Raw genomic sequence first — 19,480 nt, forward strand, 5'->3', positions numbered from 1 at the left:
TGCACATCTCATCTACTCGTGTTTCCCCTTAAAGAATCCCTATAAAACCTCTCCTTTGAAAATCTCAATAAAGCAGAAAAACAAGTCTGAAATAGACTTGTTTATATCAGTATGCCTGGACGGTAACATTAAAAAGGTTTTTTTCTAATATTCAACCATAGTAATCTGAGTTTTACATAGTAGTTGAAGAAGTACTCCATAGTCTGCAGGCATAAATAGTTAGAGAAAAGGGTTAACTAGCAGCCTGAAAAGTGAAGCAAGTATAGTTGTAATGAAGTCCAGGAAAATCGACCTCGGTTTGCTCTCTCAGCTTGAAAATGTGACTTTCATTGGACCATTACAGCACCTTGGTTATTTATTTTTCAGTAATTCTGTTTCAATTATTTGCTGTTGTGCTGGGGATTGCATGACCTAATTTCAGTCAAGCTTTACACAGATGGCCCCGCATTTGACTCTAGAATACAGTGGTACACAGCCCCGTGGTTGCAAAACAAGCACAATCATCACGCCTTACTGCTTGTCAGGGACCAAGCAGTAAGGCATAGAGGACACAAGTGTTTAATAAAAAAAAGGGGGGGGTTTATTGACACAAAAATATGAAAGATAATTAACAAAACCAAAAACTTGGCCAATAAAAAGGTCAACTCAATAAACTAAACTCAAAATTGCAACTAGCAAAACCTCAGACACAAGGGGAAAACAAAATGCATGCCATATAACCAACTAGCACAAGACAATTAAACTCCAAACACCTCCCGAGGCAATGAAGCTGTGGTTTAGTCCAATAAGGCTGTCAGCAGTACTTCAGACCCCCAGCCCTTTGCCACACCTTTTGCCAACCAGGAAGGAGAATCCAAACCCCCAGTTAAACTCAAACAAAGAAAGACGTATTAATATAACATAAAACAGAAATTTAAACATTGTCATCACAGTGCTATTAAACACTGAACAATACCAGTTCAGTGATTTTCTGTAATTGCACTGCCATGAATTTAATATTTACCATGCTATCAGATGCCTTTGTGTGTATGTTCCTCCGTAGTACAGTGTAATTAAAAGGTGTATGAGTATTGTAGGCGCGCCCTTAAATACAATAAAAGACACACAAAATACATTACCAAAGAGCTGAAAAGCCACAGTGGAATGTAACAAAGTCAAAGATATTGAAGTGCTATGCGGCAGGTAAATCGGTTATTTGACAGAGGAAGTCTCACTTCGTGATCTTTTATTTAACTAGTACATTTCAGTGGGAAAAACCTGCTTATGTTTTATATATGTAGGTTTATTGTTACATATTAGACTACTCAGCAGTAGTTCTTCTGTACTTTAATGGGATTTTAAACACTTGTAATAGATTTTTTATTCCGATTCTGTGTTTGTTGAGTGCTTCTTAGGCCGGGGTACGTGCCTCTCCGTGTAGAATTGTTCATTTTGTGAAAGCAGAAAGCAGCAAAGAACCCTCAGCTCCTGCTTTGTTTCCCTCCATGTCACATGCTGAGACTCCCTGCCTCTTCTAATGAAATACTCCCTGTAATTAAGCAAAAGATTACATTTTCCAAAAGCAAATGTCCTTGGCATACGGTGTAAGCCCTTCCAGGCGCTTTTTTGTCCAGCCCCAGAAAGCATCACATTCCATCCTGGAGTAGCTGAGCCCATCCCCTTTTTCAATACTGCCTTGGAGAAAAGAAGTTTTTTTAGTAACTTTCTGGGCTTACAAAAAGGGCTGAGGTGGAGAGAACAGAAGGTGTTGTCCGTCCCTCACAGACAGATCACGAAACATCCAACACCAATTCTGTATTCGGGTTTTTCTTCATTTTTAGCCGCTGTTTTTGAGAAGGCTCTGCATCAGAGAGAAAACAACTGCTTTTTGACTGTTAACGGGCCTTTATTTTATACAAAAAGACCTGCGATGTCTCTGCGAGGTGATGTGTGCGTGGTGACGGGGGCCTGTGGATTCTTGGGAAAGAGGCTGGTGAGGCTGCTGCTGGAAGAAGAGAAAACGGCTGAGATTCGACTTCTGGACAAACAGATACAGCTGCAGTATTTGCAGAGTTTGGAGGGTAAACCGTTCTTTTCTACAAAACATCCCCTTTTCCAGATTAAAATTCATGAATTGATATGAAATGGGCAGGAGTAGATTTGTCTTATATATATTCCTTTACTGAAATAATCGAAGAATATACCAATATAAAGATTTGAGAATTCAGCTTTTCTGAGTTCCTCAATTAAAAGCTGTAATGTAAATGTGTTTTTAATGTCTCCAATACAGTAGATTGAAAACCAAATATTTGCTTTAGATTAAACTAAATAACTTGGGTCTTGCTGCTTTGTCTCGGTGACTGGTTTGTTTGTGTCAGACTGCAAAGGTGAGACAAAGCTGCGAGCTTTCGAAGGGGACATGAGGGACGGTGATTTCCTGATCAAATGCTGCCGTGGGGCATCGATCATCTTCCACATCGCATCCATCATTGACATCAAAGACTCAGTGGAGTACAGTGAGATTTTCGGAGTGAATGTCAAAGGTAAGGCTGTCACAAATCCACCGAAGGCTTACCTAATTCATGTGACTTAAGTATAGATTAATTTATTAACAGATACATTTATCAAATCACATACATAAAACAAAGAAGCAGAATTATTTACAGTTGAAAGTTTTTGTTTTTTGTACCACTGACATTTAAAACTACTTTCATTACTTGCGTTAACTGGCCTTTGATCTGCTTTCACTATTACAGCCCAGTGCTTACTTCTACTTCCTCCAGTTCACACTTACTTTACACTCCTTAAAGCACTTGCATGTCATATGGGTATTCCTGCTGCTTTATTTTAGTTAAACCTACAACTGTCCAATGCATTTTAAATACTGTTCACCAGCAAATCAAATGACAGTTTTCCTTCCTGTAGTACAGCTAAAGTACTGTGCAGCAGTGTTGAGCCGTTCCTCATTTCTTTACAGCATATGAGGCAAAAACAGCCTGTGCAATTCTAACAAGCTTGAAAGTCATTGTTTTGTATGACCACCTTTATTCTTCAACACAGACCGAACTCTTTTATTCAAGCTTCCTTGTTTTTTTAAGTAGCCTTCAAGATAAGTGTTCCAGGCCTCTTGAAGGACATTCAAAGCTCTTTCATACTATTTCAATAATGTTGAGGTCCAACTCTGGGAGTGCCACAACTGATAATATCAAATTGTGTGTTTGTCTATATAGGTATACTTTTACAGCATCAGCAGTGTGTTTCAGATCACTGTCGTTTTTGGTCGTTTATTACTAGTAATAATTTGGCAAAGCTAACCTTCTCTCCCTGTTTCCTTGCCTTAAAAAAATATATATATACACATATATATACACGTATATGTACATATATATGTATACAAACTTGTGTACCAAGTTCTTGTTTGTTTAAGTCTTTAAAGATTTTGCTGTACAATCATTCCTCTGTGGAAAAAAGAAGAGTTTGAATAAATAACTAAAACCTCAAAATTACCATAATATTCACGTCCATGATGAGTGGATGTAAACTCCTAACCATAACTGTAGGTGCCTTTTTTATAATTGAGTGATTCACAGGGTGGCACGGTGATGTGGTGGTTAATACTGTCTCAAGTTTGTATTTTCTCCCCGTGTCTGCGTGGGTTCTCAAGCTTCCTCCCACAGTACAAAGACATGCATGGGTTTAGGCTAACTGACTGTGTGAATAGTTGCAAACATGTTTTTATCTGTGCGTTAGCCTTGCAACAGACCTGTTTGGGGTGTACCTCACCCACCCACCTGTGACCCTGATTTGAATAAGTGGAAGAAGATCACTAGGGGGAGCACATTTTCCACTGAATATTTTATTCATCAAGATCCAGTGTGTGATTCAAGTGTTCGCTTATTTTTTAACATTTTGGTTTTTACCATGTTCAGCACCACAGCACAAGCGCCAGGTTTCATTATATATAATGTATCTTAAAGCAGATACATAGCAAAACTGGCAACCTGACACGAGAATAACCTAAACAGACAAACAGCAGTTAAATAATGAAGGGATAATGCATAGTCAGAGATGACATAATATAATTGCAGATATTTATTTACACTTTAAACTTTGCTACTGCAATTTCTTTTGATGTTTCCATTTGAACTTTATTCAGTTTGTCACTCGGCACATGTACTGAAGACCAGCTTCCTGTTACACAAAGGCTTTTTAAAACTTATAAATATTTCTGTTATGATTTGGCAGCAACTTTTCTAGTATAAAGGAATACATGAATGCATTAATTAATTGCCCAAATTAGAATTAATCTCTTTTTCTTTTTTGTATTCTCTTATTGCTCTGATAACATAAAGGTTTTGTGCTGCTCTGAGATATGCAGTGTTTATTGTTAGTTATATTAACTCAGCAGCATCTTTGCCTTGTAGGAACACAGCTGCTTTTGGAGGCATGTATTCGGGAGAACGTGCCGTCCTTCATATACACCAGCACCATTGAAGTGATGGGGCCAAACTCCAAGGGAGAACCCATAATCAATGGCAGTGAGGACACCGTCTATGACATCACTTTGAACATGAACTACAGCAAGACTAAGAGTGAGGCTGAGGAGAAAACCCTGAAGGCCGACGGTGAGGTGCTCCAGAACGGAGGCCAGCTAGCCACCTGTGCACTCAGACCCGCGTATATCTATGGAGAGGGCAGCCACTTCCTCCTAGGCCACATGGCCGATGGGATAAAAAACCGAAATGTTCTGCTTCGTATGTCGCTCCCCGAGGCCCTTGTGAAGCCTGTCTATGTGGGCAACGTGGCCGCCGCTCATCTCCAAGCATCCCGCAGCCTCAAAGATCCGCAGAAAAGAAATGCTGTTGGAGGGAAGTTTTACTTCGTTTCTGATGACACACCACCTGTGAGTTATTCAGACTTCAACCACGCCGTGATGTCTCCTCTGGGTTTCAGTATTCAAGAGAAACCCATGTTGCCACTCACCCTCTTCTACTTACTAACTTTCCTTATGGAGACAGTAGCCTGGATCCTACGGCCTTTCATACACATCGTCCCGCCACTGAACCGTCAGCTCCTCATCATGTTGAACACGCCATTCAGTTTTTCCTATGAGAAAGCCAAGAGGGATCTAGGATATGTCCCCAAATATAGCTGGGAGGAAGCACGCAAATGCACCACTGAATGGCTCGCCTCCCAGTTGCCAGCAGAGAGAGAAAGAATCTTGTCTAAATAGATGAAAAATGACCAAAAGTCATTAGCACCCAATTAATACTTTTTTTTGTGAAACTGTTAAACATATAGACATAAAGGGAAGTTTGATAAAGAGTGCTACACATACCTGCATTCACAGAAAACAGGGTGAAGTGCTAACCTTTGAACTAAGACTAGCAAGCATATTAAGGATAGTCTAGGGGGACTGACATACATGTAGAGCCAGCCTCAAGTGAGCATTAACGAAACTACAGCTTTAATCTTTTCCACATTGGCTTCAAGCTTTAATACCTACAACATGCACACCAAACACCACTAGCTACAGTAACAATGTTTCTGTTGTGTTTTGTTTCCATTCTTGCCAATTGTGATTTTTTTTACATAGACACAGATTTATAGTTTTCCTGTGACAGTAAGCAGAAATGTATAGCATGTGAAAACAGAGCATGAGTGTTGACATTTCTTTCAAATGGCATGTTTGTGAAAGTTTTTCAAAGGACACTATGATGTTTTTGTTCGACTGACAACACAGCCGCTAAAGTCATACTGTCTTAGAGCAGGAGCTGTGAATCTGTACTGCTAATGACACAGAGGATATGTGCTCAATTAAAAAACTACTGCATGACCTGCTGTTTCTGTCTTATGAATACTAATAAAGTGTTTGTGAGAAAAAAAAATTCCCATTCTCATTGTATTTTTACTGATGTTTTTTAGTAAAGCTCATCATCTCGAACTTCAGTGACATTGCAAACTTTGCCATTTGATAAAAAATAAACTCGCCATACTTAAGTGGAGAGTCCATGTTGCATATACGGCTTTAAATCACATTAACACAAAGAAAATGCAAAGGATTACATTTGTGCGTGCATGAATGCATGTGTGTATCAGTGTTACTAGTGTGACATACGGTCAGACTGTGGAAACCTGCCTCTCTTTTTAACAACAAAAAGCAACTCCTCACAGTGTAAGTCATGCAGTTTGTGATGAACACTTGGATTAAGTATAGGTTAGGTTTCCAGGAAATGAAAGTTGTCATAGAGACTGAATAGTGTGTGATGGACTCACATAAATTGCTTGATTATGTAAAAGAAAAAGAATTAAGACTCAAAAATCAGTCTGTTGATTACTGATTTCCAGATTTCTCCGGTCACTGTCAGATGCCCTCTCTCTCTCAAGCAGAACCATGCAAACCCACCTACGCAATGAAGGTCTCTCTCTCTCTCAAACGCACACAAACACACACACAAACTAGTGGGCAGCCAGGCCAGAGTCCAGCCTTTTAAACAAACAGCCATTGAATACAAATGAGGTCATGGATTCACCACCAGGCAAAGACTTTCAACCACTTTTTCAGAGCAAACCCTGACTGGGAAAGGAATAAAAAAGAAAACTCGCCCCCTAATTGAATCTGATGAACAAAAAGAAAATGACACCGAGAGGTTTGTTGTGGATACGTTCAGTTTAAAAGTGGAACGTTAGAGGAAAAGAAACAGTGAACCCGGGTCTTTATATTCTGGACTAATTTGGCCTGTTTTATATGGATTCCAGCATTGCTTCACCCCTGATGTTTGCCAGATAAACTCTGAGTTTCTGTTTCAGTGTTACAGCACTGCACAGAGCTGGGATTTAGTCAAGCCTAAAGCTGATCACCAATCTGGGAGCTAAAGAGAGCAGCTGAGCACCATTAAGAACTAACAAACTCCTGGCAGCTACTTTCAACATTCACTTCACTGACACCACAGAAATGCTTTGGGAGTGCAAAACCTTCCTCTTCTGTGTTTTGTCGGTCTACATCACATCACTGGTGGTGGGTAAGTATTGTGCCAATGAAGGAGATTTGCTCTGCTGCATCATTTTTCCATACAGTTATTCTAAATATGTATGCAAAGAGGGTTGAAAGACGGAACAGGGACTGTGTTTTTGTTTGTTTTTTGTTGTTGTTTTTGTTTTTGTCGCAAGTCAGTGATTACGTAACACATAGCACCATATATACAAACGAGGAACTTGTCCTCTACAGTAAAGTGGGATTCTTTTTCTGCTATCTGCCTTCCAAGTGTCTTTGTAAGAATCAAAGAAGAAAATGCTAATTTCACATTTTACTGGTAATACTTAATGTATTACCAGTAAAATGTCCTAAAGATGGCTGTCAAAAGTGAAGCTATTGTCCTAGCAGAAAAAATGCCTGAAGTGACCAATATAGTACTATGGCTGACATTATTAGATTGTTAATCATCTGATCATTAAATATGCATAGACCTATAAAACTTGTCAAGAAGTCCCGATTAGGCACTGCTTCATAGTTAAAGGTCACAAGCTTGAAAGACTGAGAAATGTTGGTTAAATGTGTGTTGTAAATTACTGGTGACGTTAGGGGTCAGATAAACGTAGTAGAGACAAATTTTAAATAATTACTTCCAAATATAGTAAAGCCAAAGTCTTAAAGCTGCACAGGACTGCCACACTAATTGTTATGTGATGTTTGAAGTAAAGGGGAAGACAATTGGTTTTCCAGTTTTGAAAAGGTTAGGATGCTGTGCAGCATGTAAATAAAAACACAATCCAGTGATTTATGAATCATATGAACCCACATTTCACAATAACAACATAAGGTTTAAACTGAGATAAATCTACTAATCAAAAATTGAAATTCCTTTTGAAAAACATGGACTCTTCCTTCCATAAAGAGGAAAGGGACCATCCAACTTGTCATCAGTGTTTAGTTCAAAGAGTCTGATGGTATAGGGGTGCATTAGTGTCTGCTGAACTGGCAGCTTACATGTCTGGAAAAGCGCCATTAATCCTTAAATGTGTCTATAGGTTTTAGAGCAGCACATACACTCATCCACGCTGTGCATATTTTAGCAAGCCAATGGTAAAACACATACTGCATCTATTACAACAGCATGGCTTTGTAGTAGAAGAGTGGTAATCACAATGCTGTCAAATACAAAACCCGCAAGTTTTATTTCGTGATACAGTGAGGCTAAAACAACAACTACATAGTATGTATTACGCCCTTCTACTTCTACTAGCTTCAGATGAAAGGCAGCAAGATAATCACTGTGCTGATCTCAACAACATCACATGGCGGGAATACCAGCAGCAAAGAGTCAGACTGAACGTCCAGTATCTGCTGCTGACCAGGAAAAACATGGACTGTCCACAAGCATTCAATGAGACGTCCCTCACCATGGAGAACTCCTACTTCAACCCCTCGCGTCCTACAAAGGTTATCATCCACGGGTACAGGTGAGATCCTTATTTAGTTTCAGAGTACGAGCCTCTGAATCTTTAAATGAAACAAATGTAATAGTTTTGGACGGATCAGTGCTATTGCTATTCTGTGCACCAGTTATGTTAGAGTAACAGCCACAGTTGATGTTTTCCATTCATTGTCACTCGAATGTGATAAATGGTTTATTTCAACTGAAGTGTTGCCAAGCGTAATGACTTGCGCTGCTCAATATGAAAAGACATTAAAACTGTCTCCTTGGAAGATTTAATAGGCAAAAGTAATGGAGATTCTCTGCTTATTTAATGGTTTTTTAGTTATAAATTTTGAGTTGTATTAACAAAAAGAGTGTTAACTTATTTACATTTAACTTAACCACAAGTATTACCAACTAAAAATGTTATCTAGACTTTATCACAATTGTTCAGTATTGACATTTTAAGCTCACCAGCTTAGTGTAGTTTATAAAGAGAATTTAGTAGTTATTAACTAGACTTTTAATATTAATATACTATTAATGGCCTTCTGACCGCAACCCATCCTTGCAGGGCCCGGGGGAGTAAGCCCTCCTGGGTGAAGAGGTTAGGCCAGGCGCTTTTAAGATCTCAAGATGTGAATGTGGTGGTGGTGGACTGGGTCCGCAGTGCGTCCTTTGCCTACAACCTGGTGGTAGAGATCTACAGAGAGGTGGCCATACAGATTTCTGTCCTCATCAATCAGCTGCAGGTGCGAAGCTGTTCAAATGCTCGTTAGCCACAATACGACCCTGAGCAATGTAAATGTAATTCAGGCACAATTAATTTTACTCTTTACAGAAGTATTTTCTAGATATTATGTAGTCTATGAAAAAAAGTCTGCAAGAGTTTTTTTTGTTGTTGTTTATATATATTATATTATATATAACATTATATAAACATATATTAAATATGTTTGTGGTTGCTTATATTGAATACAGAGTCTATTCTTGCGATTGTCTTCTCCAACAGAATCATGGCTGCAGACTCCAATCCTTCCACTTCATCGGGGTCAGTCTCGGGGCACATGTTGCTGGTTTTGTGGGAACTTTGTTCGAAGGGAAAATAGGAAGAATCACAGGTGAGATCAGACACCTTACATACATATTATCTCTTGCAATGTAAAACTGAATTGGAAACACAGCTGCACATTTAAAAAGTCATTGCACATGTGCTCCACCTCAGAATAATACTCCTTGTGGTGGAAATAAAGTTTAGGTTGCTGGTAGATGGTATTAGGTTTACAGAAATAAGGAGACAACAGGTGTGAAGACAGTGAAGGTTTTCACAGCACAGGCTCTCACAGATCTCAGTGTGATCTTGGAAAAATTAGCAGGGCTCTTCAAAGAACAACAGTACATTGAAAAGAGACACTGTGAAGTTTTTTGACAAGGCTCAGTCCCTTTCAGCAGAGCACCACCAGCACAATACACCACTGTTCAGTTGATAATATCAGGTCTTTTTGTCTGATGACACAGACTTGTGCGGGGTTAAATCAGAGGCTTCACTGATCCCAACAAGAATAAAATTTGAAAATGACACCAAGCTGATGAATAAAGAAATTCAAAAGCTTTCTCTAAATGTTCCCTTAGCTTATTGTTGATTGAATGGGTGGTCCACATGATGGGTGGGTTGGTTAGTTGGTTGGTTGGCAGGCACAATGGTTGTTTGACTTGCTTGTTGGTTTGATGGTCAGTTAATCAGGACGGTTGTTTGGATTTTGTTATTGTTTTTTGTGACTGGTAGAGTTCAGCAACTTTAAAGCTTTGAACCAATACATTTGTTTATCCCCAGACAAAGAAAGGCAAATTAAGATGAGGTGATAGGGGATTTTTGTGTCTGGGTTAAGACAAAAGGCAGACACACAACAAGATTTCTACAAAAAAAAATAGCTATGCTGGAGAAAGTGAGGACATTTTTTATTTACTTATTTTTTTGCAATGCTGTTTGCAGCTAAACTCGCTGTTTACTGAACATTTAATTGAATATTTACTTTCTCTCGCTTCCTCTCTCCTACTGTTCCCTTTTTTTTTTACTCTTCAGTCCTGCCAAACCTCTGCCTTACAAATGGTCACTGAATATTTAGAGAATAAACTACAACCATAAAATCCAAACTAAAAACCTCATATAAAAAGACTAGTCATCTTCCCAGGACATGGGGACACTGTTTGACATTTTAAACACAAAGCAGGACAATGCACTAATGTGTACTACACTGACCATAGTTTCCCTAGAGATGAAGTTCTTTCATTATGAGACTACCTGAGAAAAATGACTCTTTTTGTTGTTTCTAGTAATATAAAATTTCATGGCATGTGCTTAATCTAAAAGATATTTAACTTTCAAACAGGCCTGGACCCTGCTGGACCCATGTTTAAAGGAGCGGACACCTATAGCCGGCTGGACCCTTCTGACGCTCAGTTTGTGGATGCCATCCACACAGACTCTGACTGTGAGAAAACATTAACTTAACCTGCAAGTTTATTTCCATCACTAACATGGCTTAGACCACTTACTGTTGTTGTAACTACATGAAACCCCTTAGAAAGCATCATCGACAGATCAGCCAGGCTGATGACTAATGTTTTTTTCTCATTACTGGAACTTATGAACAAAGAGCAACTGTGGAACTGTAACATTACGCTTTACTAAGGCACACAAAGATATAAATGTGCTTTTTTTTGAGTTTGAGGTGTGATAAAACACATTGGTTGTGCATATTATTCAAAATGCCTGAAGTCATCAAAGCTTTGAAAGACTCTAATGTTCTTAAGAACAATCAAACCTCCTCTTTCAAATAACACTAGCGTCCCAGTGCCACTGGCAGTCATCACACTGCCGCCGCCGTGTTTTACAGATGATGTGGGTTTTTTGGATCATGAGCTGTTCTGCGCCTTCTCCACACTTTTTTCTTGACATCATTCTAATAGAAGTTGAACTTGTTTTCATCTTTCCAAAGAATATTTTTCTAGAACTGTGCTGGCTTTTTTAAGATTTTGTTTTTCAGCAAAGTCCAATCTAGCACTTTGTTCTTGAGGCTTATGTGTGGCTTGCACCTTGCAGTGAATCCTCTGTATTTACTTTCGTGCAGTCTTCTCTTTGGATATCGATATTTCAACCTGCTGGAGAGTGTTGTTCACTTGGTTGGCTGTTGTTGAGGGGTTTCTCTTCACCATGGAAATGATTCCGCGATCATCTACGACTGTTGTCTTCTGTGGACGTCCAGGTTTTTGTGCATTGCTGAGGTCACCAGTGCTTTCTTTGTGTTGCTGTTCACACCAAAATCTTCCAAATGCAAGCACCACACATCAAATCAACTCCAGGCCTTTTATCATTTTATCTGCTTAATTGATAATGACATAACGAAGGAACTGCCTAAACCTGCCCATGAAATAGCCTTTGAGTCAACTGTTCAATTTACTTTTGGTCTCTTTAAAAAGAGAGTGCCACATGTTAACCCTTGTGTTGTCCTCGGGATTCTCATATACTTGTTTGCCATTCACCTACAGGTCATTTTTGACCCGAGGACAACACAAGGGGGAGCTGAAACTCTCAATCCCGTTTGAATGCGGATACCCTCAAATAAAGGCTTAGAGTATACATATTACATCCATGTCCATGTTTCAGTAAACAGGTAAAAAAACAGGACTTGTGTCAGTGTCCAAATATACATGAAATTTGCGGCATTTATTTTTTTCAAACCAAGCTTGATTTTTTTTTTTTTTTTTAGCTCTAAAAAAATGAATCAGACCAATCAGAACACTGCATTTGCCAACAAGTGTGCTGTAACTCAAAGTGCACACTGGTACTGAATATCCAAATAGTAAAATAATACTATTTTACTTAAGACGCGCAGCTAGACACTGCTCCAGGTCTGCCAGCTCTGAGATTATTTCTCTGCCTCCTCAGATGTGGTCCCAGTTCTGCCAGCAAGAGTTCAAACTGGCCAACATGAAACATATACAAAAACTATCCAACCCTGCTGCTGCTTTGGGAACTGGATTCTGGATGAACCCAGAATGTCTCATCATGGCTTGATATTGACTTTATTTTTTTGTCACAATGGATTTTTTTTAGGGTGGATTTTCTGCAAAAACAAAACCCATTCAGTGTGTGTGTGTGTGTCTGTGTGTGTGTGTGTGTGTGTGTGTGTGTGTGTGTGTGTGCATTACGCAACAAAATCTGAATTTCACGTTGTTTTTTCACAATACATTGTTGTGTAATGGTCTTAACACAGAGATGCATGCATAAACATGCTTATTTATCCCCAGCATTGTTCCAACTACTTACTGCCAGACCCTCCTGTCTCTGGACAGCTAGACAAAAAGTGATTTCTGGTATTTGCCAAAAAATGATTGTAGGTATTTAATCAGTTGTAAATTACTTGTTGGCCTATTTTCTGTGAAACATATGTCAAACATATCTCTCATGAGTGATCTCAGTTAACAGCCATTTTAAGCCAGAAAGAACATTTTGTCACCAGGTAGAAGCTACAGTCAGTTTTTGGTAAACCAACTTTAACACTCATAAATAAAATGTATGTAAAATTCTCATTGATATTAAAAATGTGATTTTCAAGAGAGATCAGGCCAAGAGGGCAGCAGAAACTGCAACAAATATAACAGTTATAAAGATATTTTAAGTTGCCAAAAAAAAGACTGGACTGATTATAAGGTAGAACACAGTATGTACAATAACGCAGTCATAAAGATAATTGTAAAACAGTTCATTTTTTTACTTTATATATAACCCCTTTTGTAAATTCTGTTGACTGCAGACTATTTATGAATATAAGCAAAGATATTCGGTGTAAAACACGTGTGTATATACACACACACACACACACACACACACAGAGTTACTACAAATCACTTTTTTGGCACAACACCAGCTAACAGCCGAGTTTAGCTAAGTATACTAGCTAAGCTAGGTTTGAGTTTCCTAAAAATCACACTTTACCTCTGATAAACAGTTTGATTACATTCTCGCATCCTATGAGACTTTGTTCGCTCATGTGTCCATGTCCAACAGTGTTACATTCACTTCAAAGTTTCACTAACAACAGCTAACAGAGACTAACAGCAGCAAACAGTAGCTAACAGTAACTAACAGCAGCGAAACCAGCAACACTTCCACATATCTTTACCAACTCACCTCACTCACCACTCTATTTTTTCTTAGTCTAATAAAATGTCCTAAAAGACTGTATTATTAGTTCATTGGAAGTCTTTTGTATTTATTAACACTTGTATTACAGCTGATAAAATCACATTGTGTTTATACCTGAAATTTTGTTTGCAGTGCAATGTAGCAACAAATTGCTGACAGTTTTCTTCTGTATCAGATTTTGGCATCTCCATCCCTGTTGGCCATGTGGACTTCTTTCTGAATGGAGGGAAGGACCAGATTGGATGTGCACGCTCCAGGTTTGACTCAAGTAAGTTCAAGACCCACTAAAACAAAAACAAAAAGAGAGGGGGGAACTAGAAGGAAAGGAGCTCTTTTTTTGTTGTTTTCACATTGGTGTCTTTCGCCCTTGTTTTTTTGCCCTCGGAAGTTATAAATGAAATTCCAGTTACAGATGAGTAGATTTTGAGCAGAGCCAGTTTTTCGTCTGGACATTTTTTTTCCCATTACTTTAATGAGAGTCTCTGGACATCTGTCTCCCTTAGTAGTTCTATATTTTGTCAGTTTTCTTGTATTTTTTAGTGTACAGTTATGTGATATGTGACCACATGAGGGCGCTGGACGTCTACATGAGCGCGCTGAACGGCTCGTGCCCGTTAATGGGGATCCCGTGCTCCAACTATGAGGACTTCCTGAAGGGACGCTGTATGGACTGCGACATCTTCAGAGGGAAATGTCCAGTAATAGGTAATAACGCGTGGGTGACCACCTGCAGCACACAGACTGCTGCTGCTCCCTTTTATCAGCTGTTAGTTTCTAACTATCCTGTGTCTTACTGTGAAAAGCTGTGAGTGCATATTTTGGGAGTGTCATTTGTCTCTAAAATAAAAACGTTTCTCAGCTCGAGATTAATATGACACTGAGTTATAAGTTATATTAATAGTCCTGCAGCCTATAGTGCTGCCTCATTATTTTTACAAGACTTGCTGCTGTCAGTGGTTCTTCCATTCTATTGCAAAACACTTGTTCCAACAATACAGTCTATTAACTATAAAGTAAATCTTAAGTATTTATAAAGTTGTTATGACATCTCACTTAAAGTAAACTGGATAGGTTCTTTTTTGCTTCCACCTCCAGTGGAGCCGACACTGTCACGTCGGCTTTTGACAGATTCTTATTGTTTCAGCTTCTACATACTCATACAGACATAGTTAATGCACGTGAAATTACTTTTGACTCATTCCTTTTAATTATGTGTGTTCCAGGTTTATCAGAAAACAGTGGGATATCTATATCTCCCATTCCCAAAGAGCAGACGCTATTCCTCCTCACGACTTCTTCACAGCCATATTGTGGTGAGTGTTGCAGTGTATTTGTGAGACGGGGGAATTTTTCATTTTTTCTTAAAAAGAAATGTTATCTTCTTGTATCTCCTGTTAAGAAAAATTTAAAACTCTGAGTAGTTTGAATGACGTTCATTAGACTTAACCTCTCGTCACTACACATAGAAGGCAGCTAACTTAAGAAATTATTTTAATCATTTATGCACTCTGACTCTTCCCTACCAACCCACCAATAGCAAGATTTCCTCTTTCTACTAAACTAGCACGGTTTAACAATTCCTGTTTTACCGTACTTTAAAATGACATTTTTCCCACTGTTCCCCTGCTCAGCTCACCACATCCTGGTGGAGTTGGAAGTTTCGAAACTGGATAAGAGCGCTGAGATTGAAGTGACCCTGACAGCTGAAACCCTGGAAACAAAGCAGATCCTCAGGCTGTAAGTATCACAAATATCATACGCATGTCATATTGCAAAGATCCTACTCTTTAAAGTTAATGAATAGTACAATATGTACAGTTGGATGTACTGTTTTCAGTTCCATACCTAAAAAGAACAAATTAAAAAATTAGGAATGACCAAAACTCATCGCTAGCAGAAAAATCTGACTTTAAAAATGTCTGCATTCAGGATCTGAATCCCTGAACATGCACTTTATTTGGTAAAGTATATCAACAGTTTCGGCGTTCCCAAAAAAGCATCTGTTCTTGATGTTGCGGATCCCACATGAGGTGACTGCATCATGTAGGTTTTGTACCTGTGCATCCTTGCTGCAGATCTCCACTTCTGTTACATCCCGAAGTGTCCTTCTGAATTCAGAGCAGGTTATGGTTTCATGAGCACGTCACTTTCATGAGACCCGTTTGAGAAAGCAGCTTTTTGCTTTGTGATGTTTAGCATTATTCTGCTGGAAGCTGCCATTAAAAGATGATAAGTTGGGGCTATATAATGATGCACATGTAGGCTGATGGTTGTAGTACTGCTTATTTGGTATCAAGAGGCTCAAAGTGCCTAAATAGTTGATTGAAGACATACAGTGAAGGAAGGTGAGCTGAGATTTCAGTAACTGTTGAAAAAGACCACATGATAAAGATAGTGGTTCCTGTGTTTACAGAGACTAAAAGACAGTGATGAATATTGGTAGTATTTTCATACCAGTTTGCAGGTAAATTAAATTCAATAGGAATGTATTACAAGTCATTCTTTGTAAGCAATTTTTGTGTATTGTTTTTTTTTAGTGTTCACTTTTTATTTTAGCAGATGTACTGTACGGGTAGAACAGTTCAGATGGGAAAAGTTTTGGGAAAACATGTTTTCAGATCACAAGTTTAGTGAGTTTAGTCATTTTTTTTATTAAATCTGAAGAATGGCACCACGTTTGTTTTAGCTGTGACTTCCCAGTATGATAAATGTTGATTGTGTGAAAGCGCCTGTCTCATCTTGTGTGGTTTATTATTTTCACATGCACTATATGTGTGTATTACAGTCAGACAGATACAACAGTGTACAGGACGGTGATGGCTCACTCTACCCCCCAGTGTGAAATCAACTCCATCAGGCTGACAAACACAGGAGCTCGCTTCTACAGACAGGCAGAGATCCACGTCAAGTCTGTCTGTGTGACTGAGTTTCCCTCTCTCAGGTAGGACGCAGACACAACATGCACATAAATACAGTTCAGTTCAGCCGCCGGTCCTATTCTCATTGAAACAAACACTAGAGTGCTTTTCTTTTTAATATGTTCTGTAGCACATAAAAAGTCAAACACAACATTTACCAATGAATTCTAACAAGGCAAGATTTACAGGCAAACACCTGTATGCTCAGCATATGCTACAATTGCTTATTCCATCCATCCTTTCCATTTTCTTAACTGCTTATTAGGGTCATCGGAGGGCTGGAGTTTATCCCTGTCTGTCTTTGGATGATAAATTTGCCAAAATATGTAAACACACAGCTTCAGTTTGTTGTTATTGCAGTTTCCTGTTACAGTACTTTGGACAAACAGAAGCAAACGTTGCTGCAATGAGTCAATGAAGGTATAGTTTTCAGCAATACATGTTGTTGTTTTGTCACCCAGAGCCTTACAGCAAATTGCTCTACAGAAATGCCAGCGATGGTGTTCTCTCTTTAAGGTAATTAAGAAACAGGGTAAACGGACATACTAGAGAATAGTATCAGGTCTGTCAGCTGTTTAATGTGCCATTCCTGCAGTCTGCTGAAAGGTTATGTCATGATATGAGAGAGAGTTGAAACCAGACTGTGCCAGTAACACACAGTGTTGTCCAAAATGTAAAATCCATTCATTCTGCCCTTTTTGTCCCACCCTTAGGTTGGCATAAACCTGAAATGACCCTGAAATGAGTAGTTTACAGAGCATTACTGTTCCTCAGAGATCACCAGTGGGCGGCCTTCTCTTTGTGATCAGTAGCTGGAATTTGAGTTACTTGAGCCTCAGATCAAATCTAACCTTTTGCAGAAAGTGTGAATTTGGCCAGTATCAAAAATGTGCTTAAAGTTGCTTAAATAGTTCTTTATTTCACTTCGGGGAGTGTAGAGAGCTGACCACATGATTCATGATTGCGCCATCTCGTCTCTCACTCCAGTGTTTCCTATTTATCTCGCCTCTCTTTCTATGAACAAAAAAGGCTAACAGGCCAACATTAATCATCCTAAAAATCAATATTTGGACACTGACACCATGTTTGTAATTTTGCCTCTGTACACCACCACAAGGGACTTTAAATCAATCAAGATATGATTGTAGTGCAGACTTACAGCCATTTTCAGAAGCTGAAAAGTAATTGGACAAACTAACATAATTTTAAATATAAGGACTGTTTTTAATACTCTATGAAAATCCTTTGTAGTTAATGACTGCCTAAAGTGTAGGACTCATGGACATTACCAAAGCTGTTTTCCTGCCTACAGCTGCCTTCAGATGCTGCTTCTTTGTGAGTGTCTTTGCATTTAGTTTTATCTTCAGTAACTCAAAAGCATGATCTGGTCATGCTACAGAGTCTACAGAACTGTGCAGACTCTTTCAGATGTTTTTCTAATCGGTCTAATCTGGCCTTACTGTTCTTGAGAATAATCAGTGGTTTGCACCTTTTTTGTATTTCCATTCATGAAGGTCGAGTTTGACAGTTATGTGCAGGGGTGCACATAAGTGGTCCGCAGGTGTGCATGTGCTGTCAAAATAAAAGACACGCACCAGATAAGAAGTTGCAACGTGCGTTTGTGTGCATGTAAAAGGCACCGTTTTTGTCCGCTACCGTGAGATTTTCACGGCATATTCTGCACCACATCTCTGTGCGTTCATCATTTGTTTGAAACCAGCTCACCTCCTGCAACCACTTTTCTGAGAATACGCGCTTCTTTTGCGGTTCGGACTCCTTCTGACATTTCTTTGGAGGTGGAGGAACACCAAAGTAACTGCTTAAAGGAGTTAATAGAGTTTAAGAGAGGAGGAAATGTCTGTCCTCCTCCAGAAAATCTTATGTACGCAATCGCGCGTTGCAACTTCTTATCTGGTGCGCGTCTTTTATTTTGACAGCGCATGCGCACCTGCAGACCACTTATGTGCACCCCTGGTTATGTGTCTACCTCCCTGAGAGTGTTCTTGACTCAGATGTTTTTCTTTACCTTGATAATAATTTTCCAGTCATCTACTTCTTCTGTCTTCCATGGTCTTTTGCTGGTACTGCTGATTGGGCAGTAAAGTCCTCCTTTATTTGTTTAAGATCATTTCTAAAAAAATTTCTTTCTTCTTCAAATTTTCAAATGCTAGACTGGTGAGCTGTCCAGGGTGCACCTCGCTTCTCTCCCTGTGATAGCTGGGATGCTGGCATAGTCTCCAGGATCTGCTTAATTTGTCATGGAATTATAGGAAACGGGGCTCATTTGGCCATAAAAACTGTTTATCAATTGTCCAGTTACTTTTGAGCCTCAGAAAATGGGCACTGCATATAAAAATGTCAGTGATTCCTAAACAGTTACTGGATTCTTACAATGAATATGCTACATATATTCACTTGGACTAAAGTCTGTTTTGCACAAGTGTGTGTTTTTGTTTTTATTCTTTCAGGCGCAAAGATCCTGTGTGTGTGAACAACATCAACATCAGACGGGGAGCTCGGTGGTCCCACGACCTTGTGCAGTTGTGTGACTTCTAAAGAGAATGATCTCCTCGACAACAATTGAAAAGTGCATAGTGTGCAGCAATCTGACCTATGAAGATACTAACACAGAGATGGTTTCACATTTTTATACCTTGTTTAATTTTGAGAAAATATCATTGGAGTTCAACCTCAGGGGGCGGAGCCTTATATTTTCTAACATCATGACTAAAACTGGGGGGAAAAAAGGTTATTTACATTATCAGTATTTCTGGTACAATATTATTAATATTATAATTATCTTTCTTTTTTGCCTATACTCACTAAAGCGTTGAAGTGTTTATGAAACCAAACAGTCTGGTTTCACATCCTAATCCCTTGTTTTTTGTTCTTTTAGCATTAAATGCAGCAACAAACTGTTAACCATGTCTTTCTTTTCTCCTGATTTCAGGGCTAAA

The 19,480-nt window shown here is 38.9% G+C and overlaps 2 protein-coding genes across 3 annotated transcripts; both read left to right on the forward strand.

Moving 5' to 3' along the window:
• Positions 1–1,601: 1,601 nt before the first annotated feature.
• hsd3b1 (hydroxy-delta-5-steroid dehydrogenase, 3 beta- and steroid delta-isomerase 1) lies at positions 1,602–5,869 on the forward strand. Its single transcript, XM_084954872.1, has 3 exons — positions 1,602–2,060; positions 2,358–2,522; positions 4,404–5,869. The coding sequence occupies exons 1-3, from the start codon at positions 1,910–1,912 to the stop codon at positions 5,210–5,212; spliced, it is 1,125 nt and encodes a 374-aa protein (XP_084810998.1). The 5' UTR covers positions 1,602–1,909; the 3' UTR covers positions 5,213–5,869.
• Positions 5,870–6,487: 618 nt separating this feature from the next.
• Positions 6,488–19,445, forward strand: pla1a (phospholipase A1 member A). Of its 2 annotated transcripts, none has more exons than XM_084954867.1 (11): positions 6,488–7,001; positions 8,223–8,439; positions 8,971–9,148; positions 9,409–9,517; positions 10,787–10,888; positions 13,781–13,873; positions 14,128–14,310; positions 14,829–14,918; positions 15,237–15,342; positions 16,391–16,546; positions 18,992–19,445. In XM_084954867.1, exons 1-11 carry the CDS (start codon positions 6,935–6,937, stop codon positions 19,077–19,079), a joined length of 1,389 nt encoding a protein of 462 aa, XP_084810993.1. In that variant the 5' UTR covers positions 6,488–6,934; the 3' UTR covers positions 19,080–19,445. The 2 variants fall into 2 exon arrangements, with proteins under 2 accessions (XP_084810993.1, XP_084810994.1); XM_084954868.1 differs by having other exon boundaries at positions 6,489–7,001; positions 14,146–14,310.
• Positions 19,446–19,480: the final 35 nt, after the last annotated feature.

The sequence above is a fragment of the Perissodus microlepis genome, chromosome 16, assembly GCF_051167445.1.
Source record: "Perissodus microlepis isolate ML-2025 ecotype Zambia chromosome 16, ASM5116744v1, whole genome shotgun sequence".
Classification (NCBI taxonomy): domain Eukaryota; kingdom Metazoa; phylum Chordata; class Actinopteri; order Cichliformes; family Cichlidae; genus Perissodus; species Perissodus microlepis.

Bases quoted from the DNA above. Each gene is read 5' to 3' on its own strand.
- hsd3b1 (XM_084954872.1), top strand. From the start codon at position 1,910: ATGTCTCTGCGAGGTGATGTGTGCGTGGTGACGGGGGCCTGTGGATTC. The intron at 2,061-2,357 runs GTAAACCGTTCT...TGTTTGTGTCAG, and splicing joins GTATTTGCAGAGTTTGGAGG to ACTGCAAAGGTGAGACAAAG. The intron at 2,523-4,403 runs GTAAGGCTGTCA...TTTGCCTTGTAG, and splicing joins TTTCGGAGTGAATGTCAAAG to GAACACAGCTGCTTTTGGAG.
- pla1a (XM_084954867.1), top strand. From the start codon at position 6,935: ATGCTTTGGGAGTGCAAAACCTTCCTCTTCTGTGTTTTGTCGGTCTAC. The intron at 9,149-9,408 runs GTGCGAAGCTGT...CTTCTCCAACAG, and splicing joins TCCTCATCAATCAGCTGCAG to AATCATGGCTGCAGACTCCA. The intron at 16,547-18,991 runs GTAGGACGCAGA...TTATTCTTTCAG, and splicing joins ACTGAGTTTCCCTCTCTCAG to GCGCAAAGATCCTGTGTGTG.